Raw genomic sequence first — 26,915 nt, forward strand, 5'->3', positions numbered from 1 at the left:
ATGCATGTAAACTGCGATCTACTTATCCTATATATTGCTATTTTATGCATTTGATATATTATATTTAAACTGTATAATTTAGAATATTTTTTTATAACGATCATTCACGTTTTCATACTAGTCAAAACAACTACAAAATTATGATCTTATAGATATGAATTTGAAATTTAAAATTTTATGATTCATTTTTTACTCGAAGAATATTGACTATTGTTCATGAGATATTGAAAGAAAATTTTGTTGTAGTGTAGCCATCATAGAAAACGTATTATATAAAAGAAGTACCTATGAGTAAGATACAAGAGAAAATTTTAGTTATAAATATTTATATGTTCAAAACAATCATCGTTGATTATAATATCTGTGAATGAGTATTTTATTATTTTACTTAAAATATTTTTTTAGCATTAGAGATGGTTGTCTTTAGTTAAGAACATGTTTAATTGACTATATTTAATTTGATTTATAGTAAAAAAAAGAATGATGCTAAATTGGTTGGTACAAATATAGTAATGCTTGAACAAAAGTGAATTCCACTTTAACACTATTTGGATGCTCAACTTTATGGTTCAAAAAAGGGATCTAAAACCAATTTAATTATTTTCAATAACAACTTGCCTTACAAAATTGTTTGGAGTGACTCCATTGTACTTGAAAGATTTATTCTCAAATAAGTAAAATTAAAGTTTATATGAAATTATAATTTAAATATTTAAAATCGTTTCACTAAATTTTAAATTTAGTTTTCGGTTTTTTTTCTTAAATGGTTTGTTATCTATAATATTCTTTTTACATACATCTTAAAAGTAAAAGTACATTATATTTTTTTAATATGTAAATTAATTTAGGTAAAAATTAATTTTGATTAACTTTATCAAAAGTATGATAAATTAAAAACTAAAATAAAAACAAACTTCAAGATAGTTTAATTTTTTTGAATTAAAATCATACAGACCTATTAGAGTTTAGTTCAATTTTTAAATCTCGTTTGATTTGTAATGAAACATTAAAAATATCTAAAATAGGTCAAGTTGGACACGGTTAATTTCTTATTTACCTTTTAAAATATTGTAATACAAGTTGGGACGAGAAATTTAAATCCGCTACCTCTTATGTATGTCTTTGAGCTAACTTCCAACCTAATTTCATTATGGATACAAAGATTATAACCTAATCTCATTCTAGGATACAAAGATTAAGAGTAGAAAGATGACTTTTCTTAAAATGAAAAACAAAAGAAGATGGTCTAAATACCCATCAATGAAGAGAAAAGAAAAAACCTCCACACCAAATTTCTTTCCGCCAATAATGGCGGTGCGGCGGATATGTTCCAAAGGACCAAAGAAAAAAAAAAAAAAAAGAAAAGCTGCAAAACCAAACCACCACACAAATCCAAAGTTAAAAAACACAAAGATTCTATAAAATTCAGAACAGTGGAAAGCAGAATGGGATCAGAGTTGAGAGGAAGAAGACAAAGTAAGAAAAACCTTTTCATTTTTTCCCTGTAACCATGTCTCTGTAACGCAACAGAGATTCCAACCTTTGCAACTTCAGCTGCTGTTTGAACTTGTTTATGAAATCATCAGCTCTTGAATCCACCTCCTCCTCCCCGCCTTCCTTCGTTTCTGGCTCCTCCGCTCTCACCGTCGCTGGACGCCGCCGTTCGATTTCATTCACTAGTTCCTCTGTTTCACTCTGCCCCGTCGTGGACGACACCCACGAGAGCTTCTCGCTCAACGATTTCTGTAATCGCCGCCGTAAGCTCGTCGCCGGGGTGAGAGTTACGGTTTCAGATTTACTCCGGCTGACGGAATGGTCCTGGTGGATTTCCTCCGGAGTCTGTACTACGGTCTCTGCCGCTGGCTGCGGAGGTTCCGGTTGGCGGATTGAATCAGATCGGTTGATGGAGATGGATTTGAGCCGATCCAACATCGACGGAGTTCGACCAGGGTCCGGGTTGGGATAGTAGTTGGAGTCGTGGAGGGTGAAGTTGAAAGACTTGACTCTGTCTAGGAAAGAGGGAGGGCGTAAGAGGGGGGAGCCGGTGTGGAGATGGTGGCGGGATTTATCGGCAGTGAAGCGGGAAGTGATGGCGATGGTGGCGATGACAAGGTTGATGAAGATGAAGAGGGAAGTGGGAGTGATCCATGTGGTGAGGGAAGTCAACATGGCAAAGTCGTAACGGTGGAACACGAACAACTATGATAGTAGAGGTAGAGAGTTTATAGAAGGGGAGTAAGAGTTGGAGGAGAAGGGGAGAGGATGTTATGAATGAGAATGGGAGAAATGAAAGGTTGGAAAGAAGTTTAGTTATGTTTCTCATTTTTAAATTTGTGGTATGGAAAATTAATTTTGGGTTGTTGGATTTTATGGACAATGGATTAAACATGCTTGTTTAAGTTAATTTTTCCTTAAAAAAAATGTATACTTTTTTTTTTTTAAAAAAAAAAAAAAAAAAAAATAATTTAATTAATTAATTAATACATCAACTATTATAATATTTTTATTACGTTAAATCACTTTTGAATTTACAAAAATATTTATTAACAATACACACTAATTTAATATTGAATTGTTAAAAATTTTGTAATGATTTTGAGAATTAACTTTTAACCTTTCATGAAAAAAAATGTTTCCGAGTACTTTAGGGCTCTCATTTGGTTTAAGAATTTTGGGCATGGTAATAGGTAAAAATATTTAAATTTCTCAGGCATCCTTATCTTCCACACACAAAGGTTTTTTATTTCCTTCCAAAACAATGAGTTTTCTCCTTTGCCCTCTGCTTTACCTGTTTTTTATATTTTCTAAATAATTTCATTTAAAATATAGTTAATTAATTAATACTGACTTTAAAATTTTAATATAAAAATATATAATTTCATTTGGAATCCATTTTTTTGCCATCTAAATTTCTTATATTTTATTTTTGGTTATTTCATAGCGAACTATTAATATATAAATATTTTTTAAGTTTCAAACACCGATCTAACACAAAATTGAAAGATTTGAATATCGTATTGTTTAAAGTTTAGTAATTTATTAAACAAAATTCTTATTGTTCGAAGGACTTAACTTGTAATTTAATCTATTGATCTATAATTTTTTTAATAAATATTTAAATTAATTATTTTGATATATGTTTGATTGATTGATTTATTAGATATAAAATTTAAATTTAACTTAGACACACAATTCAAACTTTTAATTTGCATCATTATAAACTTTATAATGATAGTGTGACATAATGACCAACTAGTTTAGTGAGAAAAGAAGAAGTTTAATAATGAAATAATGTATATTTCAATTGTGTGTGTTGTCAGGTTTTTTGTTTGCATGTTCTTATTTTATGTTGTAATCCCACATTCCTCCTCATGTAATTATCATATTTGGATAACCATCCCTACTTATATTTTATTTTATTTTCTCAACTAATGTTATAAATTTAATTGTTAATTTGAGTTTTGTTATATTTAATTCTTATATTTTAATTTTAACTTTCACTCCGTACCCTTAATGTTAAATTTAAGAGAAACTTACATGACTGTAATAGAACACCAAACTATTTACGGTTGATATAACAAAGTCCATAAAAGTTAGCAATTTTTTTAATATTTTACGTTTGCCCTTTCATCTTTCTTTCTTTTGAGATTCATCTTATTTCTTTTATCGTCCTCCTCCTGCGATTTCGTCTTTCTTATTTCCTATTTTTTTTCTTGCAATTTCTTTCCATCATCTTTCTTAATTTTCAATTCTTTATTTACGTCGTTTAATCTTTCCATCGTTTTTTTTTTGCTTTTCTATCGTCTTTCTACTTTTCTTTTTTTTTTTTGCTGCAAATTTCTTTCTATCGTCTTTCTTCTTCTTTTTTTTTTTTTATGTTGTGTCCAAAAAATAGCAAAATCTAAAAGATTGTCTATAAAGAATCTTGAAAAAGAAATCATTTAGATTGGAGTAGCCTTGAAACGATCATGTAAAAAAAAGGTAAATAATTGTATAAAAAAAAAAGATGGTCTATAAAGAATCTGAAAAAAATATTTAGATTGGAGTAGTCAAATGTAAACGATAGTGTAAAAAAAATAAACGATCGTCTAGAAAAAATAAAAATACTATATAAAGAATCTTTTTTTAAAAAATCAATTAGATTGGAATAGCCAAATGTGTGTAAAAAAATAAATCATCGTTTAGAAAAATCTAAACAATTGTTTTCCAAATATATTATGTTGTTGATGACGTGGTTGCAATTCAAAAAATGGAAGAAGTCAAAAGGCTACACGATCATTTAGATATGACTAGAGGATCGTTTTATTTGGTTACACGATCTTTAAATTTGGGGACTCAAATCTAAATAAATTTTTTTCAAAATTTGATACACAATTTTTTTTAATTCTTTTGATACACGATCGTTTAGATTTCTTTACACGATCGTTTACTTTTTTACAGGATTGTTTACTCTTTTTTCACACGATCTTTTACATTTAGCTACTCCAATCCAAATGATTTTTTTTTACAAGATTCTTTATACATTATGTTTTTTTTTTTTTTTTTTTTTTTTTTTACACGAATCCTTTACATTTGGCTACTTCAATCTAAATGATTTTTTTTTCAAGATTCTTTATACACGATCTTTTAGCTAGATTTTACTATTCTTTATACACGATCTTTTTACACGTTCTTTATAGACCATCGTTTACATTTGAGTGTATCCATATATTTACTGATACGTTTTTCTAGACTTTGGACAATGTTTATATATTTACTGATACATTCTTCTTCTTCTTTTTGAAGATTTTGGAATGTTTTTGCAGATGAACTATTGTTAAAATCTCGTGAACTTTGATGAACTGCAGTCATCTTACTAAATGGATATATAGTTGTCAAAAATACATCATTTACATTTGCCCTCTCAAACTTTTTTTCTGCAAACTTTGGGAAAGCTTGATATCATTTTAGCCTCTTGCTCTAAGAGCTTTTATTTTGTTCATGACTTTCTAGTTATACTAACACTCATATGATTCAACAACCTAATATATTTGGTGAACAATCGTTTACATTTGGCTACTCCAATCTAAATATTTTTGTTCAGATTCTTTATAGACCATCTTTTATTTTTTTTACACAATTGTTTACATTTTTTTACACAATCGTTTACATTTGCTACTCCAATCTTTTTTTACACGATCGTTTACATTTGGTTACTCCAATCTAAATGATTGTTTTTTTCTTCAAAATTCATTACACACAATCTTTTAGAGTTACCCAAATTTAAACGACTTAAAAAAAAAGAAAAGAAGAAAGACAGTGAAAAGAAATCATAGCGGAAAAAAAAAGGAAAAGAAGAAATACGATGAAAAGATTAAACGACGTAAAAAAGAATAAAAAAAAGAAGAAATCGCAGAAAAAAAATGAAGAAAGACGATGAAAATAAATCTTAGCAAAAAAAAAGAAGGAAAATAAGAAAGACGATGAAAGAAATCGCGCAGAAAATGACGAAATAAATGAAAGATGGAAAGGTAAACCTGGAATATTTAAAAAAATGACTTTATGGACTTTGTTACGTGCATCATAAATAGTTTGGTGTTTTGTTCCATTTATGAAAGTTTTTTTTTTTAAATAAATATAACGTCGTCCTCTAAACATATTCTTTTAGCTTTGTTGAGAATTTTAAGATATAAAGTAAATTCTAGAGTTAAAAATTTAATATATAACAACATTTTTTAAGAACGATGAATATATTAAATCTATCAACAATAGACTCTACCATCAATAGATTCTTATTAATGATTTTTGATTTATCGTTCATATATTCCGAAAACTGAATTTTTTGTTATATTTACAAATTATTTTGTAATCCGTACTTTTTTACACCTTAGATATCCTATACTAGTTGGGCAAAATTTTTGTTGAGTGTATCGATATATTTACTGATACATTTTTCTAGACTTTAGATAACAATTGAGTCACACTTATAATTGAGTCAAGCTCTTGTAGAATGTATTGCTATATTTATTGATATAATACTTTCAATAGGATGACTAGACATACAAATTTTGGGATTATTTTTCGGGCTAAGTTATAAGAAAATATCACTAAACTTTCAAAATGAGTTAAAAAATGTTAATATTTTGGATAAAAACATTCTAAACTTTGAAAAGTTTTAAATGTATTATAAATATATACACTAAATTTTTGAAGATATTTTTGAAGGTATATTCAAATATAACGTAATGAACGGAAATATTTATAAAATATAACAGACTTTCATATTTTATAAATGATAAATATCGATAGGCTTCTATTAATATATAATATCTACGTGTATATTTAACATATATCAATAGATTTATATCAATATTTATAAATATTTATAGCTGTTTTTTCATTTTCCATAATTTTTCAAAATTTTTAAAATTTTAAAGCTTTTGGAAAAAAAAATGGACAATTTTTATAATTAGGAAGAAAAGAAAGGAAATATTTTTTCAATCGATAATTTTGGCAGAGTGTAATAAAATCAGCTCCAGTTTCAGCTTCCCGTCTCCCCATGGCGCTCTCGCCATTTTCATCCAATCCTTCTTCTTCTTCTTCATCTTTTCTTCATTCTTCATCGTTATCTTTCCACTTTCTTCTTCGCCATTCTCAAATCCCATCTTCAATCGTTTTCACACCTCTTCGATTCAAAATTCATTGTTCTAACAACACAATTCAAGTTGAAACCCAACCCCCTCGTCGTATCCGAGTCGATTTTGAAGTAAAGAAGAAGCGGAAACCCAGGCCTAGCTTCCTCGAACAAATTCGCCATAAATGGTCCACAAAACCCATTTCCTCAACACATACCTTCCCCTGGCAGCAGCAAGAACAAGATAGACAACATAAACAAGATGAGGAAGAGGAAGAGGAAGAGGAAGAGGAAGAGGAAGAGGAGGTTGCCAATCAAACTTCTGTTTCAATTCGTGAGTCAACAACTGATGTAACTCAACCGGTTCAAACTCGCTCAATCTCAGCCCCTTGGGCTCACGGCAGCCAATCGAGGAACGACCAGTTTGATTTCAAACCTAAAACGCCAAACGGTGAAGTGATCAATGAGATGTCCAAGATCTCTACTGATGATACTAGTAATCGAAACGCAAGTACCATAAGTATTGATGAAATTTCAGATGATTCTTCGGAAGACGAGGCGGAAATTGATACTGTAGTTCTACCGGTTACTGAAAAACGTTCACTATTGAGTAAAAAATTTGTACATTCGGTCAGTTCGGATAATGATGACAATGGTCGTGTTGATTTGCCATGGAAGAGAGAGCCGCAAAGCGATTCTGAAGTTGACGCAGGTCAGAGGAGAAGTAAAACATTATTGGCTGAGCAAATGCTTCCTGAGCATGAACTGCGGAGGCTCAGGAACATTTCTTTGAGAATGGTGGAGAGAATCGAAGTGGGGGTTGCAGGTATAACTCAAGAACTGTTGGATTCTATACATGAGAAGTGGAAAGTAGATGAAGTTGTCAAGTTGAAATTTGAAGGGCCTCTTACTGTCAACATGAAGAGAGCACACGAGAAATTAGAGGTCAGGTTTTGTATCCTGTTTTTTAAAAGTCAATTAATTTTCGTTCTAAAGCTGTACTTGTAATGACCAAATTCTTTATACTAAGCTGAGTTCATTACTAAAAAATAAGAGACACTTATTTTAAGGGAGGAAACTACATTTTCATTAAAAACAGAATGCTGAAATACTGAAACATAGACGCGATTTTTGCTGTTAGTTCAGTATGTTGGTAACTATTTGGTTTTTGGAAAATTATGCAGATTTTCTCTTAATTCCTAACGATGGTTTTCTTTTCAAGTAAAAGAGTTGAATTCTTACCCAAATTTCAAAACAAGTTTTTCTAAACTTAGCTATATTGGTTGAAAGTAGATAACAAATGAAAAAATTTAGAGTCAGAAAGAGGTGCTTATGGGCGTAACTTCCAAAAACTAAAAACTAGGGGTTACCAAATAGAACTTAATTACGTGGGTGCCTCACATTGGAATGTCTTTCTGTTGTATCAGAATAAAACTGGCGGATTGGTCATATGGAGGTCAGGTAGTTTGATAGTACTGTATAGGGGAATGACATACCACCTCCCTTGTGTTCAATCTTATGCAAAGCAAAATCAAGCTAGAAGTAAGACATTGGATGGTTCAAATAATGTAGAATCTGATGATACTACACGCAATGAGAAGTCACATACCACAGTCGGAACTATGAGTACAATTGTTTCAGGTGCTTCAAAGCATACCAAGACGTTATCTAAAAAGGAACTAATGGAGTTGAGTGATCTGAACCATTTGTTAGATGAGATAGGTCCGCGTTTTAAAGATTGGTCAGGGTGTGAGCCAGTGCCTGTTGATGCAGACCTACTTCCTGGTATAGTTCCGGGATACAAACCTCCGACGAGGATTCTGCCTTATGGGGTAAGGCATTGTCTCAGGAACAAGGAGGTGACTGTATTTCGCAGGCTTGCAAGAAAAATGCCTCCACATTTTGCTTTAGGTACATTCATATTATTGTATGTGAGTGCACACGTTTACAGGTAAATGTTCTTGTTAAAATCTTTTATTTGATTATCTCAGGAAGGAATCGACAACTACAAGGTTTGGCCAATGCTATGGTGAAGCTTTGGGAAAAATGTGCAATTGCAAAGATTGCTATTAAACGAGGTGTAGAAAATACAAGAAATGAGAGGATGGCCGAAGAACTCAGGGTGAGGCATATAATCGATGCTTGTTGAATTTTAAACCTTGTGAAGACTAAATACGAATATCATGTTGAGAGAAAACAAGTGTACTTGCAAATGTTTGTAGCTTTTCCTTTCCCTCTTTCCCTCTTTCTTTCTTTCTTTCTTTCTTTCTTTCTTTCTTCTTCTTCTTCTTTTTGAAGATTTTGGAATGTTTATGCACGTGAACTTTTGTTAAAATCTCGTAAACTTTAGGTGCTCTGGCCATTTTATAATCATTAAGGTTTGCTTTGATGAACTGCAGTCATCTTACTAAATGGATATATCGTTGTCAAAAATGCATCATTTACATTTGCCCTCTCAAACTTTTTTTCTGCAAACTTTGGGAAAGCTTGATATCATTTTAGCCTCTTGCTCTAAGAGCTTTTATTTTGTTCATGGCTTTCTAGTTATACTAACACTCATCTGATTCATTTTGAAAACTTGTTTCTAAACATGTCTATGAACTTGGGAACTTAAGGGGGCGTTTGGGGGAAGGGTTGGATTATGGGGGTTAGGGTTATGTAATCCAACCCCCGTTTGGGGGAAGGGTTATGTAACCCTAGTTTTAACTCCTTAACCCTTCCTCAACCATTCTTCAACACTTCTTAATCCTTTTTCAACTTTTCCTCAACCCTTCTTCACAATATTATCATAACACTTCCCCCGAACACATCTTATCATAACACTTCCTCCATAACCCTTCCCCCAAACACATCTTATTATAATCCTAGGTTTATCTTAACACTAGGTTTATCATAACCCTAACCCCCCATAACCCAACCCTTCCCCCAAACGGCCCCTAAAAGTTTGAATAGCTGTATTTTGCCTCAATATATAATCATCATGTGGACTATTATTTATTTATTATTCTTTTTCATTAAAGTTCATTATTCATATATGCAGATATTGACAGGAGGAACACTACTCTCTAGAAACAAGGAATACATTGTTTTCTATAGGGGCAACGATTACCTACCACCCAATATCACAGAAGCATTGAAAGAAAGGCGGAAGCTAGCAGATCGTCAGCAAGATGTTGAAGAGCAGGTACGACAGGTGGCTTCTGTTGCAGTTGAGTCGAAAGTGAAAGCTTCAAATGCTCCGCTGGTTGCTGGAACACTTGCAGAAACCATTGCAGCAACTTCTCGCTGGGGAAGCCAACCAAGTGGTCATGATATTGAGAATATGAGAGAAGATTCAGCTTTAGCAAAACTCGATTCTTTAATCGAATACCTCAAGAAGAAACTAGCTCTTGTAAGCAACATAATTCACCAAATGACATCTAAAAGTTAAAGGATTGTGATATACTATAATTTCTGTCTTGAAATGTATCTTTAACTGTGGATCAATGGTGCTTACAGGCAAAAGGAAAGGTCAAAAACACGGAGAAGATTATAGCAAAATTGCAGGAGAAGAAAGAACCATCAGATCTCCCCACTGATTTGGAAACCATAACAGATGAGGAAAGACTTTTATTCCGTAAGATCGGTCTCAGTATGAAACCATATCTGCTCTTAGGTAAAAGAAAAAATGAAAAGCTATCCTTATTCGAAATATCATCTTTTCCTTGTGGAAAGAATTTCCAATGTGACTGATTAATCATTTCTTTAGGGAGGCGAGGTGTTTATGATGGCACCATTGAGAACATGCACTTGCATTGGAAGTTCAGAGAGTTGGTAAAAATAATTGTGAGAGGAAAAACTCTCCAACAAGTCAAACACATTGCAATCTCTCTGGAAGCAGAGAGCAACGGAGTGGTGATTTCTTTGGATAAAACTACTAAAGGTTACGAAGTTATTGTTTATCGTGGGAAGAATTATACCCGTCCTGATGCAATGAGGCCTAAAAACATGTTGACAAGAAGACAGGCGTTGGCTCGATCAATTGAGCTACAAAGACGTGAGGTAACTTTTATGATTTAATACTGAGCTTGCATGTTCTCTAGGACTATATACACTGGTGCCTTATATGTACTACCTCTCCTTTGCTAGGCACTAAAGCACCATATTTTGGATTTGGAGGAAAAGATTGAGCTGCTCAAGGCTGAACAGGTACGACAGTGACTTCTTTAACTTTAGTAATGTTGTGAGCTACCTACACAGAAAGAGCACTATGCTCTGTTGCTCTCTTTAATTTGCGTTACTTCTCAATTCAGGAAGAAAGGAAAAGTGGGAAATGGCTCTTGAAAGGTTGACACTTCTTATCTGGTAGAAACTACGAAGTGTGGTCAGGTGTCCAGATTTCAAGATGACTTTGGATCTCTTTGGCAGCAATGCCAATTGTAGATTGATTCGAAATCCAGCAACTAGCCATCAAGAGAGAAAGGTGACTTATGGTTTGCAGCGGTGAAGTGCAAATTTCCTTTCATTTGGGAGCAAACCAACAATGTTTCAAGACAAAGGTACAAATGCATCCTAACATTACTGGTAGATCCAGATGTTGTTAAGATCATCTTTAATATCACAGGAGATAAACATGTGCAGCTGCTGCTACATCAATAGCATATTTTTTCCCCTTGCCAGCTTAAATTTTCATGTCTAGCTCCTGCCATATAGATAGAAATAGCCATTCGGCTCTTGACGATGCGGGAAAATAAATTTAAATCAATATTAAGTTTTATTTGTCGATTTGATTAGAATCATCTTATGTTCAAGTTGAACGGACTAATCCGATCCGCTCAACCCTTAGGCTATCATTATAATGAAGGTAAAAACAAACCATAGAAGAAACTTGCATTTGTAACTTACATATATAGTAATAGCCTTGAACAAAAAATGGAAGTCGGTATTGGATTTATTTTTACACTCATGCCTGTGATGGGTATTTTGTAAGACCCTTAGTTATAGGAATAGTAGAATTATTAGTAGAAAATTGATATGGTTATTAATTGGGACATACTAGTAAATACTTAGTATGTTGGTTAAGTCTTTTTACTATAAATAGAAGGAGAGGGGTTGGGCAAGGGTATGAAGAATTTTGTAGTGTTGGACGACGTGGATCTTACCCGAGAATGCTTCCTAAAAGGCTAGGGAGAATCGAGCGGCCAAAGAGGGAAGGAAGAAAAGAGGATACTCTGGCAAAGACAGAATAAAAAAATTCCCCGAGGAGGGGAAGGTAAGAACGTTCAAAATTTAATAATAGCAAAAATTAGTGAGATGAGAAAGGGAATGAGAAGGAGAATGCCAGTGCGGAGGAAGAACAACCGAGTTGTAAAAAGTGGGAAAATCAAGAATATTGTAATTTCTTCTTGTTATTGCAATATATATTTATATTTTAGTGTTCTTTAGTGTGTTCTCGAGTCTCCTTGTTAGGTGGTATCCTAACATATTATTAGATAACATGGGGTCCTCTATCAAAATCAATTGACAATGAAAGAAGTAACACATCTATCTTATTAAGATTGTAAGTTCTGCTGATTTTCCCAATATGAGATTTTCAACATGCTTCCTCAAGATGGTGGTGCCTCTTTTGGGGTTCACCATTCTCGGATTGGATCTTTTAATTTTTTTTTTTATTGGACCAAATATCTACTTGTTTATGAGCTTTGATTCCAGACTAACATTGGGTTTCATCTCAAAGGCAATTAATTGGCAATGACAAGAGTATTTCATCTATCTTATTAAGATTGTGGGGTCCTTTGATACCCTCTATAATAGGATCTTAGAAGTGGACCCCAAGAACAAAAATCACATACTAAAAAGGTGAATAACAGTTGCTTGTTGAAATATGGTTCACACTGAAGTAAAGGTCATTTTATTTATTTCATAGATCATAAACCAGCAGCCTCATTAAGTCCAAAGCATGTAGAAATCAACCTTCTTGTGGAAAGTCTTGAATATGATTTATCACTTCACTTGTCTGCAGAAGTTGAGAGACTGATGAGCTTATACAAGTCAATGGCATAGCATAGTTTACCTGCTGAAGGGATGTCTTGATGAAGTCCAAAACTACTGTGGCCAACTCTACTTGATGTAATTCTGCTGTATAGTTGTGATCTGCTCCTTCTAAAATGTATAATTTGTGATTAGAGATGATCTTATCGAACTCTTTCGCGTCGTCGACAGGGATTATTTCATCTTCAGTTCCATGTACAGTCAACACTCTGTACACATTAATATGAACAGTCAACACTTTGTACACATTAATATTTCATTCATTCATTAGTGAAGTTATTTTTCTTCTAAAACATGAGAACCAATACATTTCTTTATGAGAGAATTGAGATGGTTTGGTTTGCAAAGGGAAAAACAAATATGGATTTGATGACATTTATCTTATGACGTACTTTGATTTATAATATCATATATATTTGCTGTCTCCATGGTTGAGCTTATAGTCAAATAATGGTCATAAGGTGAGGATTTACTCCACACAACATAAGAAATATCTAGAAAATGGATTTTTAGTTGAAATAAACTCATTGGGTAGCAAAAGGCAACAAAGAATTTAATTCAATTTCGGGTAAATTACAAGTCTAGTCTTTTAAACTTAGTTTATGAAGTCTAGTCTTTTAATTTAGAAACGTTTCAGTCTCATTAATCTTGAATATGTTAGAAATGGAATACGTTAGAAATCTATTAGACAAAAAATTATGGGTTTAAGTATTGCATTAGAAATCTTAAATCTCTTAAGAATGCTTTAGACATAAAATTGAAAGTTGAAAGACTTATCATGAACTTTGTAGTAGGCTTTTTAGAGACTAAACTTTTGTTATGACTCCAAAATATATATAAAAAAATGAAATTGCCTGCATTCTTGGTTGATATGGAGACAAACTTGGCGCATGTTAGTATTTAGACGCTCCATCAAACTCTCCTGTGTCACCTTATAATTCAATGTACCTAAAAAAACACATACAACTTCTAAATTTACAAGTGATAGTCGTTTAAATTATAAAAATTATTCTCATGCCTTGGTTTTTAACTATCTTGACGAACTCTTAAAAGTTATATTTTTAGTCATTAAAGTTTGAAGTTTGTTTTAAGACAATCACCTCTTGCTTTTGCTAGAAGATTTATAGGAAAAAAATGGTTGTGTCTATATATGCGAACAAATCTAAACACACACATAGAATAAATATTACGATATTATACATATGTGAATCCATCTTGTCAATCACCTTCATTTCAACACAGATGCCCTTAAACTTTTTTTTGTTATTCCATATGTGTATATATAAGTATGTGCACGAGTTGGCTAACCGTATTCCCTACTTATCATGTTTAAATTTGTTAGCAGCACAAAAGCAGACACAAACTTTTCCATCCATACTTAATAGCAAAACTTTTTTGTGGTTATTTTAGAAAATATAAAATTAAAGGTTAAAACTTTTTGAAGTTTGAAGGTATAATTGAAACAGACCTTATAGTTAGAGTTATTTTTGTATAGCTAATCAAAATAATTAAGGATTTGAAATATTAACTAAACAACACAATTACCTGTTGGATCCTTAATATCAACAAATCCTTGCTTTTCCATAGCTTCCTCATAGTTTTCACCTAAACTTTTTTCTATGCCTTTTGTCATATCAAAACGTCCACAAACATTGATGACAATATCCACATCCTTATACTTAGAAGCATAGACTAGAACAACATCACCTCCTAAAAATTACAAGTAATAATATATAAGATATATTATGTAGCACATAAGATATTCAAATAGATAAAAAACATGAAAAAAAAAAACATAGTACTCTAGTTTCCATCTAATTCCTAAAGTTTTAATATGTTATATATTTAGTTCTTAATTTTTTGGTTTGGTTTCAATTTAGTTCATAAATTTCAAAACCTTACAATTTGACCCTCGAGATTTAAATATTGTTTCAATTTGGCTCATACGTTTCAAAATTTACACGATTTTTATTTTTACTAAATATTCACTTTCTATCTTGATTTTCTTAATTAATTTATAGATATTAAACTAAAGACAAAAGCATGTGGTTTTAGTGAAAAACCGAAGTTAAAAGTGCAAATCTTAAAATTTAAGGACTAAATTGAAATAAAACTCAAATCTCAAGAATAAAATTGTAACACTTTTGAAACCTAGAAACTAAACTGAAATCAAAGTATTAAATAAAAACTAGGTCCAAAAGGAACCAAAAAGGTATTTTTCTTTAGAGAAAGAAAGAAAAAATTAGTCATTGCGGAAAAAGTAGCTCCATGAAAATTTCTTTTTAAGGGCTAAAGGAGACCTTTGCTATGGCCAATGATTGTGCAAACAGAACGACTTGCTCCATTGAAATATTGCACAATAGCATGTAGATCATCAGCCTCACTCTCGTAATTACCTAGTTGAAAAGAACCATCACTTTCCCTATTGATTTAACACAAGTGAGAATCGAACAACTAACTGTTAGGTGTAAAAAAAGTTTTGATTATTAAATAAGTAATAACACAAGTCAAAATTATAGAGTACAAGAAAGTGTCCTACTTTGATGATTTGATGATTAGGTAAATAATCACATAAGTGAGAACTATGCACGAATTGTTTGGTGAAAATAAAGTACAACATTGATGGTTAAATAAGTATAATAGACGAGTTAGAATTAGGGTTGAACTATTAGTTCAAACAACCTGTCATAATCATAGGACAATTGAGAATCGGACATGAATTATTAGGTGTAAACAAAGTCCTATATTAATGATTAAGTAACAACACGAGTGAGAATTGGACAAACATTGTTAGATGCAAACAAAGTGTTTGTAGATAATCACACGAGTGAGAACTAGGTGGCAAAAATTGTTAAGTACAAAGTCCTACCTTGACTAGAGAAGAGAGAAAACTATAGTATATATAAGTCAGGCCAATATCTAAAATTTAGTAGCATGAAGGTTTATGCTCAAAGTATAAAGTAATATTATCATACTATTATAGACGGCAGAATACGTAAATATATTTTCTTTAAAACTTTTAAAGACACAAGCTTCAAGTAAAAGCTATAACGAAAAAGCTATACCCATTGCCAGAAAAGTCAAAACGGAAGGAACTGATTCCTTCTTTATCAAAAGATGTTGCAAGGTTCAACAAAACTTCATCATCCTAAAAACGACAACAATGACGATTAACATCAACCTCTGAATACAAAATAAATTCTTATATAAGCACATTTGACATGAAATATGAACAAATATTCGAACCTTTGATGACATATATCCATGGCATATGATGACAATTTGAAGAGATCCAGCTTCATGTAGTATTCCCACAAGCTTTCCACCAGTCTTTTCGTTCACAATCACTTTCTTTTCTTGAGACACTATGGTTTGTTTGTCTATGCAAAATATCTATAATTCAACTAATGAAATTGAAAGTTCAAACGACCGATTTAACACAAACAAAAAATCAAAGATAAACTTGGAATCTAACCAAAAAATGTGTTAAAAGGGAAAAAGATAAGAGTATGTGTTTAAAGTGATACAAAAATCCAAGCTACAATCGTAATGAGCAAAAACCAGAATTTGAAAAAGAAGATGAAAATGATTTATTTGAAAAATGACTTTTTAAGTGCTCGTAAACTTTATGATATTTCTATACCTGAAGTAGCTTGTGAAGGCATGGCCATTTCTATTTCGTTGAAGGACAAAAAGTTATAATGTGAAATGGAAAGAATGGGATTGTTTTTATACTCCTTTACCAATTGATTCTCCCCTTTCCTTTTTGTGAAATGGACAATTTTGGATACACTTGGATTTCACAAAGGAAAGAATGGACAATTTGGTTTAGGGGTATATTTGAGTCTTTTGATAATTTGAATAGGACGAAAAAGAAATAATACACCATGCACGATTAAAAAAATTGAAAGGTAAAGAATATCTTAAAAACTAAATAGCTACTGAAAATATTTACAAATATAATAAAATGTCGTTGTCTGACATTGATAGACATTATTTATTAATGATAAATGATAATAATATATCACTGTCTATCATTAATAAACAATGATATTTTGCTATATATGTGAAAATTTTGATTCATTTTGTTATATTTGAAAATAACCATAGTTTTTTTTTTAATCTTTTTGAGAAAGTTAGAACTTAATATTTTTATAATTTATAATTAGTATTTAGTCGTCGTGACTTGCTAGTGAAAAACTATACCGAGAGTTCAATAAAATTATATGAAATATTATCAAAGATTTGAATAGTAATTTTTATGTTAATTTTTTTATATTACATTTGCTATCAAGTCTACCATTGATATATTATATCAATAGAATAAAATACACTATAGAATTTTCTATTTATAATCGTTTGTAGGTTAGATTTTCTATTTTTAACACACTATATTAATGAAACAAGTAGTAAATGATATTTGATTTCATTTTCTATTGATAATTGATTAATTTCTTATTTAGAAATTTAAACAAAAATGTTGAGATGGCCGAGTTGGTCGAAGACGTCAAAGAGATTACATCAATAGATTTAATTTATGATGTTTTCAAAATTTGGATGGTTTCTATAATTTGAAAAAACCTCTAAATATTCTAATTTTCTTTCAACTTGAGGCCCTAATAAATCAAATATAAAACTTTGCTATATTTTAACCGTTTACAATAATTAAAAAAAAAAAAGTGAATGTTGGGATTTCAAGTAAACATTTAAGCATGGGAGGGTAGGCTAACTTTAGTTTCAAATTCGTTTTGGGCTAATAAATTAAGAATTCAAAGACTTAAATTCGAATAAAAAACACAAATCTTGCAAAGAAGTTCACTTTACTAAAAAGAGCATTTTATTCCCAAGTTGAGATTTAGATACACAGAAATTGCCATTCAAAGTAAAATGGAATATGAAATAGTACATTTTAATAATAAAAGGCTACAGATCAACCTTCAAGAATAATTCCATGCAATACCCTTTTTCTAAAGTGCAATGTCTTCAAATCCACTACTCCATATGGCCAATAAAACTCGGCCCCTAAAGAAAAACATTAATGTTGGCCAATCAAAAGCCAAAAATGGAATGAATTCATAGACATTTCCAATGAAAGATCCATCAGAAATCTGTAATGTTGCACCATCAACGGGGAAGAAGGCTTGTTTTGATGAGATTCAACACAATTGAGGCTAACTCTGTTTGATGTGAGGTGTAACAATGATTAGCACCTTCTACTACATGTAATTTATGGTTCTGTATGATTTTATCGAACTCGAATGCATCTTCGATAGGGATTATTTCATCAGCAGTTCCATGGATTGTGAACACCCTATCCAATATCATTATTTGTTAGTTGAGAATTTTCTCATCAACTAACCAGATAGTTTGGAAAAGAGGGAAAAAAAATCAACAGATTCAATAGAGTCGATATATATTTGCCTAATCTCAACAAGATATGCAAATGAACAAGTTTAGGAGTAGTACATGAACGTACTGAGATCTCATCTAAATAAAAAGGAATGTAAAGATATGAAAGTATAGTTAAGAACGACTCAAAAGAATTGAAAGTTAATATCTATACTAATAAGATGCACTTCTTTAATGACTTATTCATAGGAACTCCAACGTTTAATGAACAAATTCAATCTCAGATTTGACTCGTAGCAACAAAATATGGAAACTTTCTAGAATCATTTCACAACAGAAATCCAATACTAATAAGGAACTAGATTGAAGCCTAATTCAAAACTTAAGATTAAAAGTGTAACCTTTTGAAATCGAGGGACCAAATGAAAATTAGATCCAAAAAGTAGGGATCAAAACGGTATTTTCCTGAAGGGACGGGTGTAAAGAATATCAATGGACTCTCTCTTACCTGCATTCTTTGTCAATAAGAAGACAAGCTTCATGCATATCAGTGTTTAGGCGATCCTTCAAGCTCTCCCATGTCACTCGGTATTCTACATTTCCTTGAAAATACATAAATTGTTAACCAATCGATTTAAACATGCAAGAAAGTGCTTTATAGATATGGGCTAAGAACATGATCACTTTAGTTGGTCACTGTTGTCCGTGTCTGACACGGTGGATACTAAGATACTTGGATACTTGTTAGTGTAATAAATGTGTTAGATACAGTCAAAATAGAACCAACACTTGTTAGACATGCATCAAACACTGATTGATATATTAAACAGATACATATATGACAAAAATAATAAAATTTGATAACAAAACACATCACACTAACTTTTTAAGCATACAATGCATAAACTCATTGACTTCAAATTTGTTCAAGTTTTAAAATGATAAATATCTTTTGAAAAGGAAATTATTTCAAATGGCAAAATTGTTGAAAATCTTCACAGATATTGGAAGATTTTAGCATCTACTAATGTTTTCATTGATAGATTTTGAAATTTTGCTATATTTGTAAATATTTTGACTCATTTTGCTATATTTGAAAACATAACTCTTTTAAAAACAAATGTTTTAATAAGCATGTCTTTTGTGTGCCTGTGTCTTAAATTTTTAAGAAACGACGTGTCACCTTATCTTTGTCATATTCGTATATTTGCTTCTTAGGATAGGGATATGCGTAACTAAAATTTAATGAGAATTAAGTTGAACTGCAGAAACTATATGCCTGGAGAATAATTCTAACCCAGAAAGTTTTAGAAGTAACTGAAATATAAATTACCTTTCTTATTCTTGACATCAATGTATCCTTCCTTTTCAATTCTTTCCATAAAGTCGTCCCCTAAGCGTTCTTTTATACCCTTTTTCAGATCATAACGTCCCGAAACATTGATAAAGAAATTAATATCATGATACTTGGAAGCATATAAAAGCACCACATCACCCCCTGCATTTAATTAATTCATAGTTAAAGCATTTCTTTGAAAAAAAATGCATACACTGTTAAGTTAGTTACAAATATGATATAATAGTTGATTTTGGTATTCCATACTTTGTTGTTGTCATTAAAGCATATATGGATTCTTGATTTAAAATAGGAATTTCACTCAATACCACTGCAACTTCATTTCAATATCAAACTAGTTTGGTGAAGTTGGTGAAGTTTATGATATACAAAATGAAGGTCAAAATCTACGTAAAAAAAGAGGTTCAAACCAATAAACAAGATGAATTCTAATTAATTTTACTTTTAACATTAATATTTCTAGAATGGATTTTTTAGGAGCACTAATAGAAAATTTAATAAGAATAATAAAATGCTAAATGCTAACTCTGATAGCACTTGAAATTGCTTTCTTATGGAGAACTTCAAAAGCACTAGCCAAACGTCATGAAAAAATTAAAAAAGTTTAGAAGTTATCTTAATGAATTAAAAGCAATAATTTCTTAAGTCCAAAAGTTATGCAAAATTTCAATAAAATAGCTCAAAGAAAAAAGTTTACAACATGAATATATTAAACTATGAAAGATCCAAGATAAACAAAGTGTTCAAAGTACTAGGATCCTCCGAATCTTAAGTTACTCTCAACCGCAAATCCAAACTCCAAAAATCTTTTCTATTCTCCTTATCTCATATTCATAACCAATTCTCCTATCGACTTATTAATATACCCTTTATATCCATCTAACACCCTAATACCATCCCTATTAGAAACATGATAGCTAACAAGGGACCAAATCTAATCAGGGTCCCCTTCCACCCCTCCGAACACACTACTCTCTCACAAAACCCATGCACACCCCAGTAAACCATGAAAGCGACCCTTCTCTTCACAAGGAGGATTAAGGAGGAACTGCCTGATCGTAGAGATTGTCAAACAATACTGACCCACGAGTTGATACTTTGTTTGCAACGAGAGCATCCCTTAATGTTGGGTGCACCTGCTGATCCTTCCCCTCATTGCTCTTTGTACAACCCTCTTGCACATTGAGCTTTTGTCTCTCTATTTTTCAATATTAATGATAGCGAGACTTGTTTCCTTTAAAAAAACGTGAGCATCTCTTAATTGAATGGAAATTTATAAACCAAATAAAACATCGTCCCAGTATTCTGGCAATGCTTTCATGGCCTTTCCCTCTATTATTTTCAGGGGTCTTGGATTCGATGCATGACAGATCCATCATTCAATTCCTAGAATACAGAAAAAAAGAAAGGTGTAATCTTCTTCTCAAGGAAATTGAGGACGGATGCTTTTCAACAGTATACAGTAGATATGATTTTGACTTTAAATATAATCTACAGCTTATTTGGCACTGAGCAGATAGAAGGAATGACCAACCTTTGCTATGCCCAAGAATTGCACTTATGACACGCCCTGCTGCATGCCAATGTTGGATTATGGCATGCAAGTCATCAGCCTCTCCATGATAGTTACCATATTTAAATGAACCTTCACTTTCCCTATAAGACAATATTCACAGGTAAAAGTGTAAGAATACAAGGGCATACAAAAACCATGCTCACAAAAGAGAGAGCAATCCCTCTAAAAGAAGGGACTCTGGCTACACAAAATAGAACCTATAGAATAGTTACAAAAGAAGTCCAAAGAGAAACATGGTATCTAACAAGGAACCAAACCTTAAAACAGTCTCTCTAGCCACTAAACAACCATAAAAAGTACCTTGTCTCTTAAAAAGGTGAATGGAGGACGAAGTCCATGACCATATCTGAGGGAGATGATGGTGATCAATGAAAATGATTTCATGGAATGTGCGCGGTCTCAACTCTTGGAAAAAACGGTCCTTGGTTGATTTTGTTCTTTTGCAGGAAACCACATTATCTAACATTGATTCTTTTATGATTAAATCCATTTGGAGCTCTTCTTTTATTGGTTGGACAGATCTTGATGCGATCGATTCTTCGGGAGGCATTTTGATCCTTTGGCGGGCTCCTGATTACTGTACAGGAGGTTATTCGGAGAAAATTCACTGTTTCCATCCATGTTACTTTGGTTGATGGCTTCTCTTTATGGATATCGACGGTTTATGGGCCTTCTGTTCATGGTTTTCATGAGGACTATTGGAAAGAACTATATGATTTGGCTAACATTGGACGTGACTTGGTGGAGATTTCAATGTTACTAGATGGACCTGGGAAAAATCTCATGATCACACTATCTCTCGCAGTATGCACAATTTCAACAAATGGGTTAATGATTGTCAATTATGATATCCCTTTATGCAAATGGCTCATATACTTGGTTTAGTGGAGGAAATCCACAATAATCCTCCTTGCTTGACCGCTTCTTTATTACAGATTCTGTTATTGACAAGCTCAGCTCCTCCAAAACTTAACTTCTCGACAGTATTACTTCAGACCATTATCCTTAGGCTCTTATATCTGGAAATTTTGATAGGGGTCCTTGTCCTTTTCGTTTTGAAAATTTGTGGCACATAGTCAAGGACTTTACACAGTTGGTAAATTCATGGTGGTCCAATACTCATGTTGCTGACCATTCGGGTCACATACTTATGATGAAGCTGAAGCAACTTAAGTTTTTTCTTTGTTCTCGGGCTAAAACACAGCAGACACTTGCCTCTCAAATTACATCTCTGCATTCTGATCTTCAACGCCTGGATAACTTGATGGATCTCAGTTAGCTTTTGAATGACCAAATACCATCAAGGCATGAGATTCGTGAAAAGAAAGAAAATTTAACAGCTCAAGATCACATCTAATGGCGTGAGCGATGTAAACTTCAATGGTTGATAAAAGGCGATGAAACCTCCAAATTCTTCCATTGCATTGTGGATGTCCATAAACGTAAGAACTCAATAACTGAAATTCTCTCTCGCCATGGCCAAAGTTTGCTGAATATCACTAATATTGAATCTGAATTTTGTGATTTCTACACAAATTTATTCACAAGGAAAAATGACCAGCGCTTTGTATCCCTGCAAATACTCATAGCCCTATAAGTATTGGACAATATGCGACTCTTGAGCGGCCTTTCACTGAAGATGAAGTTCACTGTGCAGTTCTCTCCTTGGGAGTGAGTAAATCCCTTGGTCCGATGGTTTCACTGCTGAATTTTTAAAATTTTTCTGAACCACCTTAAAGCTTAACATTATGAATATGATTATGGATTTTCATTCGAATGGCATTGTCAATGTGTATGAATGAAATTTATCTGTGCCTTATTCCCAAGAAAATTGATGCCGAATGTGTCTCAGATTATAGGCCCATCGACCTTATTTCTTGTGTCTGATCGTCTTAAAGAGGTTCTTCCAAATACTATTGCCCCTAATCAGCTTGCTTTTGTTGAAAATAGACAAATTCTTGTTGCATCTCTTATGGCCAACGAATTGATTGATGATTGGTCTAGAAAAGGTAAGGATGGTGTGGTTCTTAAACTGGATTTGGAGAAAGCTTTTGATACTGTGGATTGGGACTTTCTTGATGCCCGTTCTTGAAATCAAAGGATTTGGTTCTATTTGGCGGTCATGGATTCATGGGTGCATCTCTAGTGCATATTTCTCAATTATTATTAAAGGTCGGCCTCGGGGTAAGATTATCCCTTCGCGTGGCATCAGACAAGGTGATCCTCTCTCGCATTTTTTATTCATCCTAGTTGCTGATTATCTGAGTTGTCTTATGGATCATAGTTTATCCACGAGCCTCATTGCTACTCATCCTATCGGTAATTATGATTTGGTGCTTAGCCATTTACAATTTGCTGATGATACTTTAATCTTTTCCTCTGCGAAGATTCCTGCTCTTCAGCATCTTTTCTAGGTGATACATATCTTCGAAGCGGCTTCCCATTTGACCAATAATCTTTCAAAGAATGAGCTTTTGGGAATTAATCTAGATTCTTCCACTAGGGATTCATTGGCATGCTCCTTTGGTTGCAAGCTTGGTCATTGGCCATCTACTTACCTTGGCTTGCCTTTAGGTGGTAACTATCTTCTGCTTTTTGGCAGCCGGTTATTGAGTGCATGCATCACAAGCTTCACAATATGCCTATATATATCTAAAGGGGGTCATCATAGACTGATTCAGGCTTCTCTTTTGTGCTTGCCTACATATTATTTATCTCTTTATCATGCTCCTTCTGCTGTTATCCAAACTTTGGAGAAGTTGATTCGTGATTTCTTCTGGGATGGTGCTCAAAGCATGAATGATATGCACAATGTTAGTTGGGAGACTACACTGCATGCTCGTTTGATGGGCGGTTTGGGTATCGGTAATTATTGTGTTCGCAACCTTGCCCTTCTTGCCAAATGGATCTGGCGGTTTTTGCATGAATCTAATGCCTTGTAGAGACAACTGATTGTGGCCAAATACTATTACTCTAACTGTGTTTCACCTTCATCTATTCGGGGTTCATCAAAATCTCCTTGGAAGTTCACTTTTCAGACTATGGACTAAGTCTTACTTATCTTGTCTCATGGCATCTTTTCTTGTAATCACCTACGGGTGCCTAGGCCTTGGCCCCTATTTCATTCAATCAATGAAATATTTTATTTCCAGAAAAGAAAAAAAATCACTAGTAACACTATGTCAAGTATGCGAGAGCCCAAACATCTCAAAGAAATAATCCACATGGCTCTCGCACACTCCAGCTATGCAAAATAACACCTAGATAATAAATCCAAAGCCGATCCATCAAGTTATTGACCATGTGAGACCTACAAGTGAGGGTAACTTCCTCCCAAGCTGATCCATCAAGTTATTGACCATGTGAAACTTCTCAGGTAAAAAACTTCACTTTCCTCAAAATCTTAATCCTCTAGAGCACAGAAAAGTGCGACTGACAATAAAGTTCTTTTAAGTACCTTACCAAAAGTTATAACTGCTAAGCTCCTTTCCTTATAGTTATACCATTGTCCTACACCATTTTATTTAGACGGTCAAGAAGCATTCAAAATGATAAAACTATTGCAGGAAAAATCGTGGAAAACTGACGATAAGTATTTTCTTAAGGAGAAACTGAGCTTTCAAGGTAGGACATGAAAAAGGGGCCCAACGAAATGAGCTCAAGCATATACTAGCTAAGCAAGAAGGACTCCAATTCAAAAGAACAAGACATAACTGATAATTACAAAAATCCTCAACAACAAGGAGGCATTAAATTAAATCTAATGCCACTATAAACAATATGTGGGAAGAACAGGAAAATATTACACTAAAAGTACACCTGGCTTACCCATTTCCAGAAAAGTCAAAACGAAAGGCACTGATTCCTTCATTTTCTAATGTCTTAGCAAGGTTTACACTTATATCATTTTCCTGACAATAGAAACCATAAGGTGAGGCGACGTAAGAAAGTTGGATCACCGAGCTGTAATCACCAAAGTCAATAGTTTGATGGTTGAAAATTTTGAAAATGACTTACATTAGAAACATACATTATTTTCATAAAGCAGAGTCTTACAAATCTACCTACGTATATAAGAACTTCAAAGAATTCAAATTTTAAATGGAAGGGAGAAAACAAGTATAGCATGGTTCCAAAATTAGCCGAACTTAGAAAGCTATATTCTAAGTCCTCAGGCTGACCTTGTTCGAACGAAATCCATGGCACAAAATAACAACTTCTGCTGATCCCGTATCATGAAGTATGCCCACAAGTTTTTCACCATTTTTGTTGTGTACTATAATTTTCTGATGCTGAGCCACTGAGAAGTCCAATTTTCATGTTAGCATTATATTACATACGCATAGTTAGAAGTTATGGGTCAACATTCTTGTAATACAAATTGTAAAAAATGCTTAAGCCTGGTTTTCATTATTAGTTAGTTGTCAATACGTTTAACGTGCCATCTGATAAAGGTAGCACACAAACACCAAAGTGCTGCATCAACTCTTCGATCAAAACAAGTCTAGAACCATAGTTCTAGGTTTATGCTCTATGGGTTAGTCATATCTAAGAAGCATGATCATTTTAGTTTGGTTAGTGTGTCAGTGTCCTTATCCGACAGTGTCAGATACTTGGCCACTCTGACATTTGTTAAGACAGTTGTACAAATTCAAAATAGAACTAGCATTTGTTAGACATATATCAAACACTTGTTACATATACTAGACAAACACGTACATGACAAAAATTATAAAATTCAATCGCAAAGTACGTCAACCTATTTTTTTAACCATACCATATAAATGCATAAATTCATCAACTTTAAAATTTTTGTTTTTGTTACAACATAATGGATAGTTGCAAATATAGCAATCATGCTCAAAACATGTTAAAATATAAGATGCACAATGCAAAAGAATTCGAATAGAAAAAGTTAGATTTAACTCTCAAAGTCTATACCACTAATAGGAGTCTAACATCGATAGGTTTTGCTATATTTGCAATTTAAAACTTCATTATCAGTTTTACATGCGCTACACATTGCAATTACCTTAAAAATAATATATATTTGAAAATTGTATGTATGCTTCTTAGGTTATGAGAATCAAAAGCTTAAATTCATCACTTCATTGCCGTCTCCTCCAAGTCAATAATAAAATGAAGATAAATTCTAAACAGACATGAATACAATAAAGAAGCAAATCGATGGGGTTTAAAATGCATTGGTGCCTTTTGCTACTATATCATCGGAAAGTATGAGCTTTTCCTTACCGGGAGTTTGTGCATCGGAGTGGGCCATCTTTAGGGTTCTTGCGAAGCTTCGACAGCCTATGAATCGAACCTGCGAGAAAGGAGATGTGATTAGGGGAGAAGATTTAGTAAGTCGAGAAATTGTCGCTGGAAGAAAATTGCAGATCAGTGTTTCCATTTCTACACTTGGGATTTGAAGATGAAAGTGAAAGTTACTCACTTGCCTTTGCCGTGGAAGCTTGTCTTCTTTGGTTTTTCCAATGACAATGGCCACACAATTGGAGACAAAAACAGAGGGAAAAAGGACTACGACTTTTTACACACATATATAACGTCTTCCATTAGTAAAATAACTGTTGGGAAAATTAATTTTTATTTTATTTTAAAGTTTCAAAATGTTACTATTTCGTAAAATTTAATAACAAGTCGAATCAAAATGAGAATCTACCTAAAGAGGATGGTCTTCAACTTAGATTATCCAAAAATTAAAGCTTCCAGCATGTATAGCAAACTCATGACTAATAAACTTTTGTGATTAGTCTAGAGGAAATCAACAAGGGACATGTAATGGAGAACATAATGAATAGTATTAGAATGCCTTGAATTTCTTATTTGGTGTTATGAACAATCAAGTACGAAGAGTCCGTTGCTAAAAGAATTTTTCATTACCTTACATCTAATGTTGGTCTCCTTTATGAAAATGTCACAAAGTATTCGATGACTGGTTATTATAGTTTTGATTATGTTGGATTCGTTGA

At 32.7% G+C, this 26,915-nt stretch overlaps 4 protein-coding genes across 11 annotated transcripts; 1 reads left to right on the forward strand and 3 right to left on the reverse strand.

The window, feature by feature from the left end:
• Positions 1–1,491: 1,491 nt before the first annotated feature.
• LOC107991122 (pathogen-associated molecular patterns-induced protein A70) lies at positions 1,492–2,169 on the reverse strand. Its single transcript, XM_017045469.1, has one exon. The coding sequence runs from the start codon at positions 2,167–2,169 to the stop codon at positions 1,492–1,494; it is 678 nt and encodes a 225-aa protein (XP_016900958.1).
• Positions 2,170–6,478: 4,309 nt separating this feature from the next.
• LOC103492332 (CRM-domain containing factor CFM3, chloroplastic/mitochondrial) lies at positions 6,479–13,052 on the forward strand. The gene is made up of 9 exons (XM_008452643.3): positions 6,479–7,558; positions 8,041–8,524; positions 8,605–8,735; positions 9,654–10,004; positions 10,112–10,268; positions 10,362–10,654; positions 10,742–10,801; positions 10,906–11,151; positions 12,615–13,052. Exons 1-8 carry the CDS (start codon positions 6,539–6,541, stop codon positions 10,942–10,944), a joined length of 2,535 nt encoding a protein of 844 aa, XP_008450865.1. The 5' UTR covers positions 6,479–6,538; the 3' UTR covers positions 10,945–11,151; positions 12,615–13,052.
• A 390-nt stretch (positions 13,053–13,442) lies between these two features.
• Positions 13,443–16,328, reverse strand: LOC103492331 (uncharacterized). The gene is made up of 6 exons (XM_008452641.2): positions 16,287–16,328; positions 15,890–16,023; positions 15,709–15,791; positions 14,944–15,065; positions 14,189–14,353; positions 13,443–13,591 (listed from the first exon to the last, which is right to left on the reverse strand). The coding sequence occupies exons 1-6, from the start codon at positions 16,312–16,314 to the stop codon at positions 13,461–13,463; spliced, it is 663 nt and encodes a 220-aa protein (XP_008450863.2). The 5' UTR covers positions 16,315–16,328; the 3' UTR covers positions 13,443–13,460.
• Positions 16,329–17,462: 1,134 nt separating this feature from the next.
• On the reverse strand, positions 17,463–26,561 carry LOC103492334 (uncharacterized). 8 transcript variants are annotated; one of them, XM_017045531.2, is made up of 8 exons: positions 26,378–26,561; positions 26,179–26,248; positions 25,107–25,225; positions 24,754–24,836; positions 20,884–21,005; positions 19,326–19,490; positions 18,501–18,594; positions 17,463–17,954 (listed from the first exon to the last, which is right to left on the reverse strand). In XM_017045531.2, exons 2-8 carry the CDS (start codon positions 26,204–26,206, stop codon positions 17,768–17,770), a joined length of 798 nt encoding a protein of 265 aa, XP_016901020.1. In that variant the 5' UTR covers positions 26,207–26,248; positions 26,378–26,561; the 3' UTR covers positions 17,463–17,767. The 8 variants fall into 8 exon arrangements, with proteins under 8 accessions (XP_016901020.1, XP_050937302.1, XP_016901021.1 ...); XM_051081345.1 differs by having other exon boundaries at positions 18,501–18,585; positions 26,382–26,478; XM_017045532.2 differs by having other exon boundaries at positions 26,382–26,478.
• Positions 26,562–26,915: the final 354 nt, after the last annotated feature.

Source organism: Cucumis melo, chromosome 2, assembly GCF_025177605.1.
Source record: "Cucumis melo cultivar AY chromosome 2, USDA_Cmelo_AY_1.0, whole genome shotgun sequence".
Lineage (NCBI taxonomy): Eukaryota > Viridiplantae > Streptophyta > Magnoliopsida > Cucurbitales > Cucurbitaceae > Cucumis > Cucumis melo.